The sequence below is a fragment of the Microtus oregoni genome, unplaced genomic scaffold (assembly GCF_018167655.1).
Source record: "Microtus oregoni isolate MIOR12 unplaced genomic scaffold, Mior012 000000F_ref0000247, whole genome shotgun sequence".
NCBI lineage: Eukaryota > Metazoa > Chordata > Mammalia > Rodentia > Cricetidae > Microtus > Microtus oregoni.
In genome coordinates this window covers 31,312,868-31,334,694 of record NW_024543059.1, presented here as the reverse complement: position 1 = coordinate 31,334,694, position 21,827 = coordinate 31,312,868, and the positions used below count along the sequence as shown (strand labels likewise).

Sequence of the window (21,827 nt, the reverse complement as noted above, 5' to 3'; positions counted from 1 at the left end):
GACACCAACTATCCCAAGTTCCTCTTGGTGGTGAACGCTCAGCTTCGGTAAAAAGCCACAACAGTTTCGGCGTCTGTGGACGGCTTATTTCAATCCCTGAGCTTGTGAGTTATTCATGAAACAGAATTCACTTCCAGATCGGTTTAGGAGAAGCTTAATTGCAAACGCTATTCCGCGAGACTCATTATCAACATCCCACACTCACGTGGCTCACTGTCCTTTCTCGTCCACACCTTCCTCATTTGCGGCTCTGAGCAGCTGTTGATTGGAGACATAGTCCCGAACACGTCCAGCTGTCTTCTTGTCCTCATTCCCTAGCCAATAGCTTGTCATAGCTGTTGACATAGCAGCTGTGTTGAACTGGTCACCTGGGAACGATCAGAAGCATCTGTGGACATTATATGTAAATAAAGCACCATTACATGTGTGGACTTCACCATCTTCAGATCTTGGTGGCTTCCCGGAGTCCCGAGGGACCCATCTTCAGTAAAGACAAGACAGCAGGGCGTGGATTGGGGTTTAGACTGCTTGACCTGCCAGCTGTATCTTCTTAACACATGTAAGGCTGATGCAAAGACAAGCTGACTTGTATGGAAACATTTCTATATGCCTCTGAAGATCTCAGTGAAGACGAAGGGCTGAACTTTTAAGTGTTTATACTCTTCACCGACTCCCTGTTAGCTTCAGGAAACCAAGGACATGCACCTTGGTGTGGAGCTCACAATGGACGCCTGTCTGGGATTCACAACAGAACAGAACTGGTCTTATACCCAGTGGGAGCAAATTGCTGTGCTTGCGCCCCCTTCCACCCTCTTGTAGAAGAATGATATCAAGGCACACACACAAAGACGAAGGAGGACAGGGTTTTTTTTCTTAAGCTCTTCTAACTTTCAGGGGCATCCCACTTAAGAGAAGAGAAGTATTGCATCAAGGTTGAAAAATACTCTTTTCTCCCAAGCCGCAGGTGCTGTGACTGGGTAGGTCTCACTCACTGAGAAAACCTGCTGTTGTCTTGAGGTCTCTCCTCATGAGGAGGAAGAGGTATCTCCTTCTGTAAGCACGTGTCGCTCTACAGAAAGGGCTGTGGTGCTTAGCAGAGCTGGGCAGAAGGTCAGAGACGTCCAGGGCTCATTGGGAGCCACTTAAAAGCATAGAGTGTTGAAGACATACTAGAAAATACTTAATTCTGAAAGCCTGCTGAGAAAGAGATGAACCAGTTTGGGTGATCAAGGTGTAAACTGCCAGAGGGCATTCTGTGCTCATCAACAAACACATCTCCCGGCCGTCCCCCTTGCTGAGTGCCAGCAAATTAGGCCACCTCAGAATGCCCACACGATTGTCTCCCAAAGCCCAGCCCGCAGGGAAGGCACAATCAGAGTCAGCTGTTTTCAGGGAGTCTGCTCTGTAAAAGCTCCGCCCTCCCTCTTCAGTCTTGGTGGAACTTAGAAACAGCACCACAGAGTACTCGGAAGTGTGTCTGACTTGGGCAGGTGAGTTAGGTGCCTATTTCCTGTCGGTCAGTCTGTCATCAACTTACCCATTGCCCTGTGTCTGGTTTAACTTGGGCAGGGCTGTTCTGCTAACAACAGTCATGTTCTTCCTGTGGGGGTATTTCCTAATGTGTGTTTTGCTTCTTTAAGTTTTACAGGCAACATGTATGACTAGGCCAGCGTATGGAGGACATTCCGCTCCCTGTAGTAGCACTGAGAATGGACAAGTCTGAGGAATTTTCTGGAAATGTTCCAACTTACGTGTCTCGTTACATTGTAACTGCAGGTCCAGGAGGGTGGAGGAGGATGAAAGTGAAGACTCTCCGTCAAACCAGAAGTGGGTCTTGGCGCCCCGATCCCAGGACACTGACGTGACGCTGATTCTCAACAAATTGCTGAGAGAATATGACAAAAAGCTGCGGCCGGACATTGGAAGTGAGTGCCCGTTTGTTATTCTGATACAAAAGACATTCTGACAGTATGTGAATTTAGAATTTTCATAGTGAATAGTTACAAGTGCAGCGTTGCTAACCTAGTGCAATTGGGTCTACAATATTCGTCACAGTTTAAGTGAGTGACAGGAAACCCGAGAGACTGGCCCTGGTCTGCCAGGTGGGGGTCTGTATTTCCCATCATAACCTTGTGACTTTGTCATCAACTTACCCGTTGCCCTGTGTCTAGTTTAACATGGGCAGGGCTGTTCTGCTAACAGAAGTGTTCTTCCTGTGAGGTGTTTTCTAATGTGTGTTTTGCTTCCTTAAGTTTTACAGGCAACATGTATGCGTAGGCCAGTAGTACCGAGGACGTTCTGCGCCCTGTAGTAGCACTGAGAAATGGACCAGTTTCTCAGTGAGTCCACTGAGCTTGCTGCATGTTTTGTTGTCATCAGTGCGTGTCTTCATGGAAACGGATCCCCTTGCTATTCCCTCTTATCCAGGGTGGTCTGTGAAAGCTGCATTTTGCTTTTTTACTGCTGGGGTTGAGAGCTCCTTGCTGGTTGACTCCTGTCAGATCTGCAGCGTGTGTTCATTCTGTCCTCAGGCTCCTTCACGGGGTGGGGGTGGTGGTAATATTGATGCAGATTATTGGCTCTTCTTTTAGGAAGTTTCTCAGAACTCTTTCGATGGAGCTGTTGTTGACAGTGCTCATCAGCTCGTAAACTTTCGTGTGACCATTGCCAGAAAATCCCTCCCACTTTCCTAGTCCAGGACTACAGTTTATCTGTATCAGGATCTAAAATTACCTTTGCTCTAACTGGCGTGGGATTTCAAAATATTTGTGGTTTGTGCAGGAGAATTTAAAGGTGTGTACCCACTGTGATACCGGAAAAGCAATGTCAAATTTCCACGTGTCTCTTCTTGTATGCAATGATGAGAAGTACCACTCTTCTCTAACTGGCATCCAGCTTTAAACATATTTCTTCGGTTGACTGCAGCCAGGATGTCTAGAGATGACAACCAATGCTGGCCTGGATGCAGGAAATAAAACCACTTATTTGCTCTTAGTGTGGGTACAAGCTGGGGCAAGCTCTGTGGAAATCAGTGTGGAGGTGTCTCAAGAAGATGGGGAAACAGATCTACCATGTGATGTGGCTCTACCACTCATAGGTTTCTACCCAAGGACTGGATGTCCTCCTGCCCAGATGACCTGCCCATTTATCCATAGTCATTGATCCTCTATTCGTGATAGCCAGGGAAGAAAAATAGTCAGGAACCGAAGAATAAAAAAATGCAGTACATTTATGCAATGGACTATTGTTCATGTGTTAAAAAGTAAATTTATGAAATTTTTAGGTAAATAGAGCTTGGAATGTTCATCCTAAGTAATCCAGATTGGAAAGACAAACATCTCATATTGTCTTTCATATGTGGATGGTAGCTTTGACTATTCAGATCAGTGTGTTACACTGGAGTAACTACAGAAGTCAGGGAACTCTAAGTGACCGTGGGGAGGGCAGATTTGAAGAGGAGGGGCTGGAATGCAGGTTTGGGACAAAGGGGACAGGAAAACCATGAGCTAGGAATGGTTAAATGATGTGGAGGATGGGAGGGTAGAGTGGGAGGGGTCAGGAACTCTGAGGAGTATAGAAATCTGTTTCTAAAGACGCTTCCTAAATACACACCAGCACACGCATAAAAGGAAATTAAATGGTTTAATTGGATGTTGCATCTCCCCCACACCATAAGCTATTAAATAAAAAGCCTGTCGCCAGACATGGTTATTTCTTTTCTGGTTGTTTCAGCGAGGTCCCATAGACCCTCCTCCAGGCATTTTAAGACACGGACATTGCTCCTGGTTACCCTTCAGAGCTTGGTGGTAAGACAATTGCCACAGACACCACATACGTCATCCATAGCACGCAGAGAGCTCAAGGTGACACACACCAAAAAGCTTCATTCCTACTGGCTAGGATTCAGAGAGCTGGAGCGTCCTATGCAGGTTGCCCCAGAAGAAAAGGCATGCACACTCTTGACCATATGTGAAGCCCGGGACTACAGTAAGGACTGGCCTGGCAAGATATGGCCACTTGCACACCCGTGGAACAAAGATTATGTAGTAACCAACAACTTTCTAATTGGACTGGAAGCCAGGTTGAAGCTTTTTCAAACTCCAAATTAATTTTAAAACAAGTTGGAGTTTATGCCTGGTGTCTTTAACTGAGCCTAAAAGCCATGACTGGCTGTGCCCTTGTGGTGGTTTAAATGGAAGTGGTTCAAACCTATAGGCTCGTATATTTGAGAACTTGGTCTTCAGGTGGTGGTTGTTTGAGGAGGATTAGGAGGTGTGGCTTGTGTATCACTTGGGGCAGGCTTGAAGTTTTAAAGACTCATGCCATATTTGAGTTAGCTCTCTCTGCTTTGTGTTGCTGGCTTCCTCAGTGTGGGCCAGAACAAAGACAAACGTGCAGTTCTGAAAAAGGTCAGTCTAGCCGATACCTTCCATCATGGTAACAGACTCTCTGGGTTGAGGACATTTTTTTAGGCAGGAAGTGGTTCCGCTCGGCTTCCCACCCAGACCTCTGTCGCCCTTCTGAAAGGTCAGTTATCACTTGCTGTTCATAGAAAGTTTGAGGAAGCCTATTCTCTCTCTCTCTCTCTCTCTCTCTCTCTCTCTCTCTCTCTCACACACACACACACACACACACACAATGCTTGGATGGCAAATAGGAAGGTCCTTTCGGTGCCACAGGCAAGCTACGTTCACACTTCTACAGTTTAAAATAGCTTCCTCCTTATCCATGTGAGTTTTATTTCAGGACCCTCGATGTGTTCCTGAAAGCACCCATGATATCCTGTCCTACAGAGGACCTATAATATCCTGTGATAGGATTTAATTAATAAGGCAGTGTAAGAACTTTACAATAATAACACATAAAATAGCCAAGCGGTAGCAACATACTGTGATACACATTATGTAAACACACTCTCAAAATACTTTCCTGTACTGTGCTCACCTAATTTTCGATGATGGCTGGCTGCAGGAAGCTGGAACCATAGAAAGAGGCCATGGGTTAGGGAAGGCTTCCTGCTGAGTACATAAAGAGCTGTGGATTTTTCACAGGAGAAGGGCCCTGTGGTTTTGAAGTGAAAGGATTTCACACAAGGCAGGATGCTTCTCTGATTTCACAGTCTGAAGCCCTCCTGTTGCTGTCCCCTGGATCTTGGGGCAGCCCAGTGTCCTGATAAAAGTCCCTGTCCCCCATAGGCTTGTGGGTGTATCTTCCTTTCTCAGCTGAATACTAAGTAGCACTTGACTAGCAAGCTCTAGCAACTTGCTGATACTCAGCTAGAGTAGAGTTAACTGCCTAAGAGCTGTTCTCCTGGGAAGATACTGTGTCTGTGTTTTCTTTCCTGGCAGGGAGGGCTCTGCGTTGAAGGCCGGTTTCTCACAAAGATCAGCATTGCTTTTCTGTTGTTATGATTTCTGTTCAAGTTTAGTGCACTTTACCGGTGGTGACCATTGCCCTACCCTGTCACAGTACAGCAAAGGATTCTCAGCTGAGATGCTGCGGACTGGTTTGCTGTTAGCTTAGTGGAGCACTCAGTTGACTTGCTAGCTCACTTCCCCTTTGACATCCCTCTCCCCCAGTTCCTCAGCATGTTTTCTGTGTTCTCTGTACAAATTCATGCAGTGGCCATCTGGAGAACAACACCAACCTGCCCGTACTATGTTGCGCTGTTACAGATCAAGGAGGAGACAGGTCCCCCAGGCAGCTCTGGAGAGAAGATACAGGCATCCCCACCAAGTTAACTAAACTTTTTGGATTGGAAACTCTTGAAGATTCTACTCTGCTTCTAAGATGAAGTCTAGGACCTAGAGAAATACATGAAAAAACTATGCCCTTGCCTGCTCGCCTACTTCTCCACTTCCGCTGCATTCTGTGTGACATGTTCAGGGGCATTAGCTCACGTGGTTTCCTTGTGTGGCTTCTGCTGTCCTGCTTCCCTGCTTCTACACTAAGCTCAACTGCTCTTCATAATCTTACCTCCTGAAGGCACTGTCCTTTAGATCATGACCCTCCTTTACCTTCCTACCAGAGGAAGCCAAGAGTCTCTCCCTTGAGTTTTTCATAGCATTGATCCTTCAAATGTAGTTGCTGCTTTTCTGAGTGCCTACCCAGGATGGCAGGCTGTGGTATGACCAGGGCGCCCTCCTGTAGCGTGATTACATGCTTTCTGCAGTTTTTGGTTGAACATTGGTGTTTTCTGTTTCAAGGACAGTTCTACTTCCAAAATACAGGTGCACTGTGCATGCGCTCTCTCTCTCTCTCTCTCTCTCTCTCTCTCTCTCTCTCTCTCCCTCTCTCTCCTCCCCTTCCCCACTCCATCCAGCTACAGCTACAGCACCCAGCACTGTCTGTATGCTAAACTCTCCCTGGCGTCGTTGTCTGTCATAAAGAGATGGATGTGGATCTGCTTATGTCACAGACTCCCTTCATTACTTTCCACATCATAAATTGTGATCATTGTATTTATACCTGTAGTTCATAGTGATTCTCTCTGTTAGATCCTAAATTATAGATGAATCTGTTGTAGTCTCTTGGCAATCATCTATCATTTTAAATAATGCTAAAGCCATGTCCTCCATCCATCCAGGGCCACATAGGATACCATTGTCTGAGGAGTAGATCTTGTCCTATGAGACGGGAAAAGCTATACAGGAGGATAAACTTTCGAACAGTATAATTGTGGAAAAGAAGGTAATGACTGAGATAAACTCGTGGTAGGGATCTTAAGGTGTTTAACCACATCTCAGAGTATAGATTATTAGAGGAGAAAATGGAGAGCAAATGCCATTAGAGTAATGTGGGAAAAAAATGAAGTTATGTATTGTTATACATAACTCTGTGTGATGACAGAGGCAATGGGTAGAAATGACCACAGGCCCATTTCACGTAGATCTTCTCTTGGGTCAGTCAGTGGAGAGACAGTTCACTGCTGAGTTCCTCTTCTGCAGGCTCTAGCTTCTCTGAAGCATGTTTCCTCAAATGTGCTGTAACTTCTAAATGTGTGTGGAAGGCAGTCGGGTCATGATGGAAAAGTAGGATGTGTTACTGTAGTGACCCAGGGAACATGACAGGCACACCTGTGTTCCCGCTGAATGCCCTGCGTGTGCCAACAGTTTTCACATATGACCTTTTTGATGGTCATATTCATTACATCTCTTTACCCAAATGTTGATAAGTTCTCGTGTTGAAAACATTGAAGTTCCATTTCGTGCACCTTTGAAGTATACAGCATAGCACTGAGGTCTGTGTTCACGAACGTGGGCGGCCACACAGCAGCTTCTGACTGCCTCCGACTTAGCGCCTGATGGCCACTCCCCCATCTGCTCACCCCCCCCCCCCCCAGCCTCTGCTAGCCACTGTTTTGCTCTCAGTTTCTACAGTTAAGATTACGTTTTAGATCCCCTAGATGAATGACCTGTGATTTTTAAGAAATTCTTTTCACGTGGCTCTTTCAGTCCTCGAGTGAGCATTGCTAAGAATGCTGGGGCTCTGGGATGGATGTCTGAGACCCATTGGCCACAGAGGTGAGCTCTCAGCAAAAAGAGTGGTTAGCAGTGGGAAGCAGAGAGCATCCCTGGCTCTTTCTTTTGCTGGTCCTGTCTGCCGTGTTCCACCGTTGTCATGGTCATATCTGAATTAAAATAGGAGAGACTGGACGTGTGGGGCAGGAGTAGAGTCTTTGCCCAAAGTACGCTGCCCTGGGTTTGACCTTCAGGCCAAAAATTAACAAAGAAGTTAATGGGGGGGGGGAGACACTGTTTGATTCTCAAGTAATGAAGAACAAATATCAGGTTGCCCTTCCAGTTGCCAAGGAAGAGGAAGTTAGAAGTTAGGTCCCTCGGCCCACTGTGCACTGTTCGTGCACAGCCTAATGTCTCCCGGAAGTTGCATGACTAAGGTCAACCAGAGTTTCATGTTTTAAATCCTGCCAACCTGACTTGGGCGCAGCTAGGCTAGACTCTTCCTCTGCTCCACAGCCTACTGTACCGACGGCCGTGCCGTCACTTCCCAGCAATTACTGTGCACCCAGAGCATGATGTCAATGTATTCACTCCAGTCTCAGAACAGATGTAGGAGGAGAGGAAACAGACATTCTTAATTGCTGTGCCTGAAGTGAGAGAGCTATTACTGTGGAGTTAGTTAACTGCCTCTCCCACAAATTTTAATTCAAATGCATAAGGGAGGTGGAGAACAAACCTGGTGGAGAAATTATACCTGCCATCTCCTGAGAGACTAATTAGACACACCTCAGAGCTGCCAGGTTAAGTCCCCCCATGTTTTGTAGCAGATCACCCCTCTGGAGGAGTCTTCCTGTTTGGGGAAAATGGCTCTTGACTCGTTCCTGAGCAGTTAGGACCCACGCCCATCCTCTCTTGGTTTACACGGCCTCTGTGTAAGGCAGGCTTCATGAGTGTCACCCAGAAATTCAGCTAAATCATAATTTGAGTGAGGATGTATACTTCTCTTATTGGAAATGTGTAATGAAGTTTTATTGTATAAGCAATTTAGTGTTTCTTGAAAGGATGATTTGGTAAATTACACACACACACACACACACACACACACACATATATATTCCTAAATATGTATATATATATATATATATATATATTCCTAAATATAATCTTGCGTTCCTAAATATAATCCTAAATATAAATGCCTGGACCTCATTTGAATAATCAGTTCAGTTCATAGAATAAAAACGATTTGTTTCTTATGTTTATTCATTACTGCTTGAGGAACTGAGCAAAGTAGCTGCATCTGGATTAGTGCGTATGAATGAGAAGGACTCCCGTCTTGGATGATGGGCCTTACTGTTGCTCCCCAACAGACAACTTGGGGAGACCCCTGTAGGCTTCTGTCTCTAAGAGGCATAATGAAGTCGTGACCAAGAGTATAGGTAATCACTGGCCACTGCCAACCAACACAAAGTGACAGATGTCTCACAATCAACCCTGCCCAGACCCACACTGTTGTGGCTTCCCTTTCAGCATGGTTTCTGAGAGCCAGGAGAGAGTCCTCAGACAGCTGCTGCAGCTGACCGCTTTGTCCCGTCACCAGGTCACCAGGTCTCTGCTTTGGTCTGCAGGCCTCATCACTGTGGAGCCAATATCTGGTTCGTGGTACCTTGCAGATCCTCTTGCTGCAAGATGGTACCCTTGGGTGTGGGCGGGGATCCCTACTGCCACATGTGAGGAGATGCTCATTAGACACAGAGTTAGTCCAGCTGCCCACAGCTGGGCATTGCAACAGAACTGCCTCGATATTGTTTCAGAATACAAAAACCAGGGCTGGAACCTGACATGGTGGAATGGGTGTTACCCCAGTTTTCCAGCTCACTATTCTTGCACTATTGCCACTCTTATGTTTACTTTTAGGTTATTTTTTTCTTCTAGTTTATTAGGAGGGAGGTTGACGTTATAAACTCCATCTCTTTTCTTTGTTTTTATATTTATTTATTTATTATGTAGACAGTATTCTGTCTGTGTGTATGCCTGCAGGCCAGAAGAGGGCACCAGACCCCATTACAACGGTTGTGAGCCACCATGTGGTTGCTGGGAATTGAACTCAAGACCTTTGGAAGAACAGTCAATGCTCTTAACCTCTGAGCCATCTCTCCAGCCTTTCATCTCTTTTCGAATCTAGAGTCCAGCCTCACAGTTTCTCCTGAGTTTCCCGCTATCAGGACTCCTTATATTTTCCCTCATATTTCTGTGTTTCATCTGCTAGAGACAAAGTCCTTTCTATTTCATTTCACTTTTGACTCTTGACTATTTGGATGTGTTCCCTTTATTTCCTAAATATTCGAGGTGACTCAAGGCATCTTTCTGTTTTTGATTTCTAATTTCGTTGTGCCATGGTCAAAGACCACACTTTTAACAACTGGAGTCCCATGAAGTTTCGTGAGGTTTGTGTCATGGCATGAATGGCCTGTCTTGGTGTGCAATCCGAAAGAAAGCAGGGTCTGCTGTTATCTCAAGTGTTCCCTAGACGAGAGCAGGGAGAGTGTGGGTTAGGTGGAGATTCTACACAGCTGGAGCTGTGTACCCCTGATGCAATCCTGCTCATGTGAGCACTGGGAAAGGAAGAGGCTGATGCTGGTCACTGATACTTAGAGGAAGCAGCCCCCATCCATCTTGAGCTTCCAGCTCTCAGGCTGCTCCTGCCTTACTGGGTGACCTTCTGGGCTTTGTAGAGTTGGGGGTGGAGACAGTGCTTCTTGGAATGCTCCTGCTGGAGATGACTAAGAGGATTCAGGGCAAGGCACTTAGTTCAAAGCCTGGCACCGATGAGGTGAGGGGTTAATAGCTGTTGGTCATTACAGGAAGCCAGCGAGGGCTTGCTTCTGTCTCACTACACATGTGTGAGGCCTGGGTTCCATCCCCATTACTAAGGTAAATAAATAAATAGAGACATGGACAGATGGTTGAAATAGACAAGTATATGGGAATAAAATGAAAGAAAAAAAAGTCTGTTCCCAAGACCAAAAAGGTGTCTCACAGAACCTTTATCTGCTGCTATGGTTGGTTGGCTTTCTAAAGGTGTCTCACAGAACCTTTATCTGCTGCTATGGTTGGTTGGCTTTCTAAAGGTGTCTCACAGAACCTTTATCTGCTGCTATGGTTGGTTGGCTTTCTCAGTGTTGTTCTTGCTGTGATCATGGTAACCGTGATGCATGTAAGGTTTTTACTGCTGTGTATTATTTTTATGAAATAACAAGAACAATAAGCTTCACTATTTTCATGCATGTGCAGTGCGCTTCCATCTTATCCCTCTCCTTCACGCCCCATTCCCTTCCCGCCTCTTGCTGGACACTCCTTTTTCCTGTTTGTTCATACATATCGTTGTATAGTCTTCCCACATGGTAGGGAAAACACGGCTTCTGTGCTTCTTGTCCTTCTGACTGTCCTGGTTTTAATGAACGAACCCACAGAGTCTCAGACATTTAAACACTTGATTCCCTGTGGGTGGTGCCCTCTGGGGAGCCTTAGGAGGTACAGCCTTGCTGGAGGAAGGATGTCGCTGGGGACAGGCTCTGGGGTTTCAGAACCCTGCTTCCTGCTTGTGGTTGAGGATGTGAGCGCTCAGCTTGATGCTCCATTTATCACTTGTAATTGCTGCCCCATTTCCCCACTACGATGGTGACGGACATCTGTCCTCCTGGAACAGGAAGCCCCAAATAAACCATCCCTTCTATAGGTTGCCTTGGTCATGGCGTTTTGTCAAAGCAATCGAAAAGTAACTAAAACATAAAGTCTGGTCTTTTGCACTTAACACGCTCTATGGTTTCGTCTATTTCCTTGCAAAGGACATAGATTTATTTACAGATGAAAAAAACTTTTGTGTAGATCCGCTGTGTTTTTTTTTTCTCCATATATTTATCGATGGGCATCCAAGGACTAGCCCATTTCTTTCTACCGTGAATACGGCTGCAGGAAACCCAGATGGACAGGTATATCTGCGGTAGAATATTTTTGGGTCCTTTGGGTGGGCACCCAGGACTGGCATAGCTAGATCAAACCTGTATCCCTTAGCTAGTTTTTCAGCAGCCTCCATACTGATTTCCACGGTAACTGCTAATTTACTCCACCAGCAGTGGGTAAGAATCCAATTTCTTCCTCCCAGATGACGATCCCCAGGGTCGGCATTACTCTCTGAGAGTGCTTTCTTCTGAGTTCCTTAATTTGTTTCATCAAATCTTCCTGATATCTGCAAGGTGCCTGGCCCTGCTGTGTGGTCTGTGGCCCACACCACAATCCTGGTTGTCCTGGACTATATGTTCAACAAGGAGCAGACCGAGCAGAGAAGTGGGGGGTACGTTATTCATCGTTGTAAGGAAGGAAACTAAAATCCGACAGTGTGTGTGGGTGTGGGTGTGGGTGTGTGATTTAGAGTAAGACTTGGGTGCAGTGGCCCAGGAGATGTCTTGATACCGTTCTCCCAGGAAGTCAGTGGAAACCAGAGTCTGATAGCAGCCTTTCCTCCCTGGCCTCAGCCTTCAGTCTGCCTAAAATTTAGCCTATAAAGTATTTTCCATTTGTTCATTCCCCTGCAGTTGTCCGGTCTTTGTTCATGTCTACTGCCGCCTCTGCCCCAGTTAGCAGCTTTGAAATCCCGACTCTAAGGTCCTTCCTTGGGAAAGCCTTTCCCCAGCTCCAGGTGAGCCTGGGTATACTTTATCCTTCCTCCTGCCGCGTTCATCACATGCTGCTTGATCTTGTTTGCTCCGTCTGTCACCCCTGCAGGCTGTGTACCCTGTGTGGGCCGAGACCAGGCCTGGGATCGCTCCTTTTAAAGAAATGTGTCTTTAATATACTGAATGCATAAATAAGTAAAAAAACAAAAACAAAAACAAAACAAGGAGTCAAGAAAGCAAGTGACCCATTCAAAATAAGGGCTTCTGAATCTGAACAGAGAATTCTTAAATGAAGAAATAAAAGGGGCCAAGAAATGTATCAAAAAAGTGTACACCCTCCTTCGCAATTAGGGAGTGCAAATTAAAAGGATTTGGAGATTTCTTCTTACTTCAGTCAGAATGGCAAATATCAAGAGAGCAATGGACAGTAAATCCTGGTGAGGATATGGGAAGAAGGGAGCCCTCATTTGCTGTTGGTGGGGTTCAAAACTAGGGCAGCCACTATGGGGATCATTGTGGAGAATTTTCAAAAAGCTAAAAATAAATCTATCATATAAGCCAGCTGTACCACTCTTTGACTTATGCCCAAAGGACTCAACACCCTACTTCACAGATACTTGCTCAGCCATGCTCCTTGCTGCTCTATTCGCAACCACCAGACCATGGAAACAGGATTCCAGGAGAGGCAAACAACCAACTAGTCCTACTTAGCTGTTGCAAGTATGAACTACCGTGAAGACCTTCATGGTGTAATAATAATCCTAAGGGTGCAGTAGTGGGACTCATATCTGGGTGATAACTGACAGATCTCTAACTGTAACAGGGTCCACTTAACAAGAGGACAGCCGTGCCTAGTGCTGGATGGAAACCGGACCAACTACCTGGGGTTGTGAGATCTTGGACTTAAAGGAGAGACTACAGCCACGACTTTATTAAACCAGCATAATTCCTCACTGGGTTCTCAATATTTACCCTCCTATCACAGATACATGTAACTTTAAATCGCCAGCAGTGAAACTTCTCCCTGCAGTAGACAGAGACGGTAACTGAAAACCACAACTTGTCAAAATGCAGAGAAATTGTGACTATGGGGTACCCAGCCCTAATTCATGCATCCACAGCCCAACTCCTGCCCTCGAGGCAGGGGACATCAGGGAAGAGGGAGTAGACAGACTATACTAGGACTAGGAAAAGTGCTGTGAGATTATGGCTCCGAGAAATGGCAAGGAAGCAACGTGGCTGTCTGAACAAGCCCCCCAAAAGGACAGTATCAGTAGCTGTGCTAACAGGGAAGAGGGAAGCCTCAGGGTCCATCACCCGTGAAAAGGACCTTAGGAACTAAGGAATATAGAGAACGCTGAGAGTAGGAGAAAGAGGAGAAAGGCTTTCCCAGGTTTAAGCTTCTGGGTTGGTTATCCTATACAGAGTGTTCAGCCCCACACTATGAGTGGGGGGGCCCCAGTCATATACATACAAGTGTGTGTGGGTGTGCACGCGCACGCACGTGTGCAATAACAATAACACAGAAAGAGATCATGAGTTTGAGAGGGAACATGGAGGGTATACTGTATAGAGTACAGAAAAGATTGAAAAAGAAAAGTCCCATAATTATATTTTAATTTAAAAATTAAAAAGAGAAAAAGAAATGGACCTGGGGTCTCTAGAAGATGGCCACACAATCCAAACTCTTTCTGTAAGCCAAACAAAAACAAAACAAAACAAAAACAACAAAGTTTCCCTTCTGTGCAAAAGTCTGTAGCTGTGCCGAACTGGGCAGAGAAACCCACTCAGCAAGGGTCCTGCTAGACCTTTCTTCCTGACACACAGAGGGGTCGCCGTGCTGCATCCAAAGTTGTCAGAGCTAGCCTTCCAATTCTTACACGATTGCCTGGCTCAGGGCAGTGCAGCTTATGAGTAAAGCGTAACTTTTGAGAACAGGAAGCAACCTTGGGCCCACACTTTAATCTTAGAAAAATGCTGACTTGGGGAGGGAATTTTGACAGATGGCCTCTTTAAAGATTGATCAAAACTCCTTTGTCCCATTTAGCCCGTTGATAGAAAAGATGGTGTCTTTTGCTTCTGTTTCTTACACACTCCTTCTGCCCTGGCACGAGGTGGTAGCTCCTAGCCAACTTGCTTGCCCAGCATAACCGTCCTATTGCACCTCATCCCCACACTCCATGGAGCCAGATACTCTCCCCAGCAGCCCAAAAGGCCCGCATTTGCAGGGTGAGTCCCATGCTCTCTGGGGGCAGAGGCAGGCCTGCAGCTAGGCCCCAGCTTTCCAGGGATCTCATGAATGATTGACCCCTTCCCCACTATGCTCTCCTGGACTCTGAGGAGTTTGTGGGTTTTGACTTCAGGCAAACATGAGAAACATGGGCTTATTTGGTTTGCAGAGGGAGGAAGCTTGCCTATCCTGGAGGTGATGGCTCTTACTGGGATTCACCCACAAGGTTCCCACAGATCTCAAGGGGATACGGCCTGGGTATCTGACCTCAGAAGGGTAGAGAGGGCCTCTCCAGCAGCCAGGGTGCGAGTTTTGGGTTTCTAAGGGTCAGTCATAGGGCACTGTCCTATTTCCTCTGTCTCTGTTGTTCCTAGATGATCTTTCTGCCTATTTCTTGTCTGGTCAAAGATTCCTCGGAACCATGTGCACTGCCTGAGTTTGGAATGTGAGTTGTGTCTCCAGATAGGACAGTCCAGTTCTGAATGCTTGAATCCTTTGTGTGCTGAATCCACTGAGTGCAGAACAGAGAATTTTTTTTTAAAATTGCATTTATACAATGCATGTACAGGTGTCAAAAATAAATCTTGTAGAGCTGTTTCCTAAGCAATGCAGTGCAGAAGCCGTTTCTATAGCACTCCACTGCCTCAGTAGCAGAACCCACCCAGAGAGGGTGTATGAAAGAGAGCCTGCATGAAAGGTGGGTGTAGCTTGGTGGCGGAGAACTTTGCTGGCGTGTGGGAGACCCTGTCTTTGATCCTCAGTGCCAGAAAGACAGAACCAAAACCACCTTCGGATCTGAGGATTGTTTAGGTTGCCTGGGGCTTCTGTTTCCCGTGGCATCCTTCAACCAGCTTCCCTGGGACCCTGAGAGAAGACTGTGAAAACCGAGTCTTCCAAACAGCCTCCTACTGCATCACAAGCCCGGGAACAGGGTGGGCTTTGGGAGGAAGGGCATTTCAAGGCTGCAGAAGGACTGTGGGGAAAACAAACACAGTTAAAATCTAGACCAATTGCGTAAAGTGCTTCCTACTGTCTCAGCAACCTACTTGCCAATTTGGGTCTATTTCTGTCTGGTTCTCAAGCGAGGTATGAAAATGCCCGGCATGGCTGTGCCTCCGCTTTTCTCCAGCTTTGTTGGTGCTCCTATCGTTGCATCGGGCCTTTGGAAGGCTTACTGCTAAGCTTATGCATCTAGGGGCCTCACGCCCTCTTGAGTAACTGGCTGCTTTGTCAGGATCAACTGAATATCTTCAACCCTAGTAGTACTCTGTTGAATTCTGAGCTATCCCTCCAGCTTTCCTGGCACCGGTGTTGGGGTGGGGCAGGCCTTCCATTTCTACTTCTAATGTATTTTGGCTGCCCTGTTTACACTTTATTTCTGGTAGGGGTTTAGGAGGTGAGGCTTGCGCTTATTTTGCTCTTCCCAGCAGTCTGCTTTTATCATGTTGCCTGAGATGGTTGGTGTGAACTTAAGCCTATGGTTCTCTTCTGCTTTTCATTCTCTTTCTCCTTTTGTTTACCTTCCTCTTTTGTGGTTCTGCTTGCTTATATATTCTTATGAGTGTTAATCCGTGATTTTATTCTGTTAAAAGTTTACTGTGTACTGTAATTGGTCCTTGGGCAATATATCAGTTCATTGAGTGTAAATTCAAGAGAATTTTTCATCGTGTTAGAACCTCTGTTTTGTGTTCTTATTATTTTCATTTAAATAGACATGATCTGCTTAAGGATACGTCACTGCCGTCTTTGTAATGATTAGTATTTCTTTTCTTAAAATGTGTTCAGTTTGTTATGTTTTATTAAAATAACTCTTTATTCTTTTTTTCTCTGGTAATTCCGTACATTATCACGATGCATCTTGATTCTGTCCATCTCCCACACCCTCCAACTCTCCCCAGAGACCCCAATCCTATCCTGTGTGATGGTTAGTTTTTATCTACTTGACACAAGCTAGCGTCATCTTAGAAGAGGGAACCTCCGTTGAGAGACTGTTTTAATCAGATTGGTCTGTAAGCATGTCTGTAGTGTATTTTCTTGGTGAACGATTCAGATGGGAGAAACCAGCTCACTGTGGCCTGTGCTACCCCTAGACATTGGTCCAGGGCTGTATAAGAAAGTCAGCTGGCCATGATCCTGAGAGCAAGCCAGGAAGCAGTGTTCCTCCATGATCTCGTGTCAGTTCCTGTCCTCAGGTTCCTGACCCCTTCAGTGATCACTGGGTCTCACAAAGCGTGAGCTAAATAACACTTTTCCTCCTCCCCAGGTTGCTTTTGCCATGTTCATCACAGCAATAGGAAGCAAACCTCCTCCAAACTTGGGTCTTTACTAACACGTTCTGTTCTTTCGTAATGTCATACACGAACACTGCATGTTTTGGTTCATCTCCACCTAGCCTGTTTCCCTTATATCCTACCCCTCCAAACCTCCGTCTTTCTCTAAAGCTCATTCCCCTACTCGTTGGCTTTGGTTTATTTAGTTTCCACCAGAGTTTAAACAGGGATATTCTGAGCATGGATCTCACTACAAGGCAAGCCTTGTAGTTTCACCACTGGGACAACTAGACACTGTACTTCTTTTCATCACAGAAAGGGAAGAGACCATCAGTGGATGGGCATTGTGTGATAGGGCCCCTTGAGACTGCTTTGTTTCCATCTCTCAATGCTAGAGGGCCTGGTATCCTAGGACCCAGTGACGCTGTGCAGAGTTGTTAGGAGTTGGAGGTTCCATGTCTGTATCCTGTTCATAAGATCATACTTCATGCACGCTCTCTCCCTATCCTTTAGCTCCTAGACTCATCCAGCCCCCTTTGTTGTAATGTTCTCTGAATCTTAAGGTGGTAGTAGACGTATCTTGTCTAGGACTGAGCCCTCAAGTGTTCTCCATTCTTCACACCTTCTTCAGCCCAGGGCCTTTTCATTTGTCTCTGTTGATTTCAGGAAGAGGCATCTCTGTTCATGCCTGAGAGCACTGTTCATCTGAGGTTATAAAGAGAGATAGTTCAGGGGTGACATAATGCTATATCAATGCCTCTAAGCAACCACATTAGTATCCACTGTCCACCAGGGTCCAGGACCTCTATAGTCACAGACGTTGAATTAGATTTAGTTTTGGGCATGAGCTTTTACCTTATAGAGCAAACCCCAGATCAAATTAGGGAGTATCTGGTCCCCTCATATCCATCATGCCACTGTCGGGTCAGGGGGCACGTCTGTCTGGCAGGTGGGTCCTATAATTCTTAGGCTTCCATCCGTGTTAGGTTGTCAGTGCTGTTACCTCACCATAGCCTGCAGAACACGATTTGGCATCTTGAACACCAACCAGTTTGGAGGAATCTCCTGGTATGACTCCAGTGTGATTTTTCTGCATCTTCTATTCCTAGTATGTGGTGTCTGTAGCAGTAGGGTCCTAGGACTAGGTATGGTGGGTAACCGGGAGAAATCGCAAGAGTTTGTGTTTTTTTTTGGGGGGGGGGGCTCTCTAGATCAGCATATGTCTTTTGTAATTTTCCTTTGCCTAAAGGATTTCCTGTAAATTTCTCTTTTAGCATATGACTTTTTGTAATGAATTCTTTTAGTGCCTGTATGTCTGAAATGTTTTTTTTTAATTTTTGTCTTCCTTTTTATATTTATTATTAAAATATAAATGATAAGCTATAAAATTCATTCTACTAAAGTGGATGGTCCAGTGCTTTTATTATATTTATAAAGTTATTCAGCCAATATTTAAATTTAGAGCATTTTTGTCATCTCCAAAGGAAGGACGTTTTCCCATTGTCCTTCGTCTCCCAAAACCCTAGGTAATGAAACAAGTGTCGTTTCTGTTCTGTGGAGCACTATTATTCATTTGCAGATGATGGAATCAGAGTGTTTGGGCTTTTTACCTCTAGCGTTTCCAAGTTTCTTCTTGTCCTGGTTAGTATTTCATCATCTTGACACAAGCTAGAACTATCTGGGAAGAGGGTCTTCAGCTGAGAAAATGCCTCCATCACATTGGATGGCTGCAAGTCAGCATGGCAAGTTTCTGATTGATGATGATGTGGGGGAACCCAGCCTGCTCTGGGCGGTGCCACACTTGGCAGTTGATCCTGGGTGTGTTAAAAAAGCAAAGAGAATGAGTCGTGAGGAGCAAGTCAGTAAGCAACATCCCTCCATGGTCCCTGCTTCAGTTCCAGCCTCTAAGTTCTGGTTTTCAGTTCTTCTTGCCTCAACTTCCCCTGATGAGGGACTGTTATCTGAATGCCGAATCAACACCTTCTTCCCCAGTTCCTATTGGTTTTGGCTAACCAGAACACATTTCATTCATAAGTAAGTAACTTGCATCCATAGCTCATTCATTTTATTGTTTGGATTTCTGTCTGATGATCAATTGAGGGGATATGTTTTATCTCTGGTTTTCTGTTGAGTTCAATGATAGAAAGTACAGCATCAAAATCTCTATGTATTATGAAACTAGAGAGGCACTTACATACCAGGCACAGTTTCTATGCTGTGCTTTATCTAAGAGTCTTTCAGATTTGCCTTCTTGTCTTTTTGTTGAATCTCCATTGTTCTAGCCATCTAACTGCAGTTGTGTTTTCTGAAATATTTACTTTATTTTTATGTGCATTGATGTTTTTGCCACGGGTGTTGGGTCCCCTGAAACTGAAGTTATAGACAGGTGTGAGCTGCCATGTGGGTTCTGGGAATTGAACCCAGATCCTCTGGAAAAGCAGTCAGTGCTCTTAACCACGGAGCAATATCTCCAGCCCCTTTCTTGTCTTGTGTTGTTCCCTTTAGCTGCTTTCAAAAGCTTTCTTTTACCTTTGGGTTTCAGCAGTTTGGCTCTCTTGCATCTTTCTTGGGATTCCTTAACATTATTGAATGTAGGGAGTGGAGAGAGAGATGTCTCAGCCCATGAAGAGCTCTTGCTGTCTTTCCAGAGGAACCCAGTTCGGTTGCTGTCAGCCCCGTCACAGTAGCTCAGAACTGTAACTCCAGCTCTAGGGATCTGACATCCATTGCCCACCGGCACATGTGCTGTGCACATTCCCTAGGATAACAGAGGCTGAAAAGTTTGGAGCCAGCCTGGCTTTCCTAACTAGTGCCAGGCTCATTGGGGCTTACTGTCTCAAAAAAAAAAATGCCAAAACAAAGCAAATAATGACTTCATGTGAAGATACTTTATTTAATGTCAGGATGTACACAGATGCAAGCCTGTTCTACTTTGTCAGAAGATCAGAGAGTTTAAGTTTATTTTTGTACTTTCAGAGTTGCTGACAACAGGTTTGGCTACTAAACAAGAGATTCCCGATCTAGGTGTTTTGGACATTAAGATGGCCCATAGACCAAAGGTCAGAGAATTCAAACATACTCCTGTACTCCTTCATTTAAAATAAGAGGTTTGACTTAGTGGCTGCCTGCAGGATACTTAGTCTAGGGTGCATTCACTGCCCCCAACATCATAGGTTTGCTTTGCTTAGAAAATAATTGCTTGATATCTCAAGTATTGAAGCAAATAACTGTTCTGGTTGTCCTTTGTATCACGTTACAGCAGTCTTCCCCCCGTTTTGTGTTGGGGTATAAAAGTGTATGGAAAATTAAACTCAGAACTCAAAATTTAGTATTCAGGACCCGCTGAATTCCCTTCCCGGTACTATCCTGTGTGCTGTGAGACAATGGTTTTACCCTGTAAAGATTTGTTTCTTGTACTTGTTTAATAAAATGCTGATTGGCCAGTAACCAGGCAGGAAGTAGAGGTATGGCAATAGGAACAGGAGAATTCTGGGAAGAGGAAAGTCTCAGTCTACAGCCTTCACTCAGTTGCAGAGGAAGCAAGATGTGACTGTCTCACCGAAAAAGGTACCAAGCCACGTGGCTAACACAGATAAGAATTATGGGCTAATATAAGTTATAAGAGTTAATAAGAAGCCTGAGCTACTAGACCAACCAGTTTATAATTAACGTGGATCTCTATGTGTTTCTTTGTGGCTGAATGGCTGTGGGATGGGACGGGACAGAAATCTCTGTCAACACCTGCATCTCTGTGTTTCTTTCTTATCTCTGTTCCTCCTACCTGACATTTCTAATAATCATGCCTCTACCCTGGAACATATGAACTTGCCATGGCTGGACCACAGTAGACATCATCCTCAAATATGCATTTTTCTGTCCCTTTTACTCTTCTTTCTTGTATACCCTCGCTGCACAAGTCACATACACACTTGCACACACACACACACACACACACACACACACACACACACCTCCATGAATGTAGCTCAGAAAGGTGAATGCTGCCTTCATTTATTTATTTGGAATTCTTGCACATTTTTGATATTTGATGCTTAGGTAATATGTTATAATAGCTCAATACTAATTTTTCAGCCTTTACATATTTATGTCTTTCTTTTTCTGCCTTTTCTCTGTGTGTGTGTTTGTATGTAAATTATAAATATATATACATACATGCATATATATATATATATATATAATGCTTTACTTTTTAAACTTTTTATTGATTCTTTATGGATTTCACATCATGCATTCTGGTCCCATTAATCTCTGCATCTCTTTGTCTCTACCCTCTGCCCTTACAACTTTCCTACACAAATAAAACAAAAAAAGATCTTGTCCTGGAAGCTGTAGTATGTCACAGTGAGTCATACAGTGTACCCTTCAGCCCATACATCTTTACTTGCAAGCCATTTGTTGAATCTAGGCAAAGTGCAGGACCCTATCTCCCAAGTGCTGTAGCTTGTGAGGGGCAGAGCCAGATCTCTTGCTCACTTGACTTTGGGGGAAACTTTCCTGCCTGCATCAGGGGGCAAGGGATGAGGGGCACCTCTTGTTTATATTGCAATGGCTTATCTAACTAATAGAGAAATCTGTGCCAAGTAGGCAAACTCCAGAGTCACTATTTGGAACTTCTGCCTTGATTTTTGTATTTGGCCTCACTCTCGGATGGCTCTTGCCCGGGACATGAACTACATTATTGGTCAGTTATTCTCCTCAAATCTTAGCTATTTGGATTTATTTATTTTTTTTTTAATTCTTGGCTATCTACGTCCCCAGCTGTTCGGGAAATCTCACACTGTGTTTGTCATTTATCTGTGGATTGTTAGCTTAATTATTTCCCGTAGTCCCAGGAAGTTGGAGCTTTGGTCCCACACAGATGACCATCGATGGAGATGGTTTCTTTAATTCAAGCCTTGACTCCTTGGGAAGTGCTGTTGTTTATCTTACAGCCAGTGTTCATCCGTGGCCTGTTAAGTGTTTGTGTTTAGTAACATTTCTGGTCTTTGTGGAAGCATCCGTTTATAGCTTGGGGAATGTTTTCGGCGCTCCTCGTGTTTCTCTGATAGCTCCCGGGCAGCTTGGTTCAGGCACACAGAACGCCTGGTGTCCTGAGATGACTCCATGATTCCAGGAGGGTGCTTTGTGACTGTCCATCTCCCTTGGTTTCTCTCTGATAACCTTCTATCAC

General features: G+C 45.0%; 1 protein-coding gene across 1 annotated transcript in view; it reads left to right on the top strand.

Moving 5' to 3' along the window:
- Gabrg3 (gamma-aminobutyric acid type A receptor subunit gamma3) overlaps positions 1-21,827 on the top strand; it is a 490,239-nt gene that overhangs the window by 3,279 nt on the left and 465,133 nt on the right. The window contains exon 2 of the mRNA XM_041649068.1: positions 1,777-1,925. Within this exon, the coding sequence (XP_041505002.1) occupies positions 1,777-1,925 (149 nt within the window). The remainder of the gene's footprint in view (positions 1-1,776; positions 1,926-21,827) is intronic.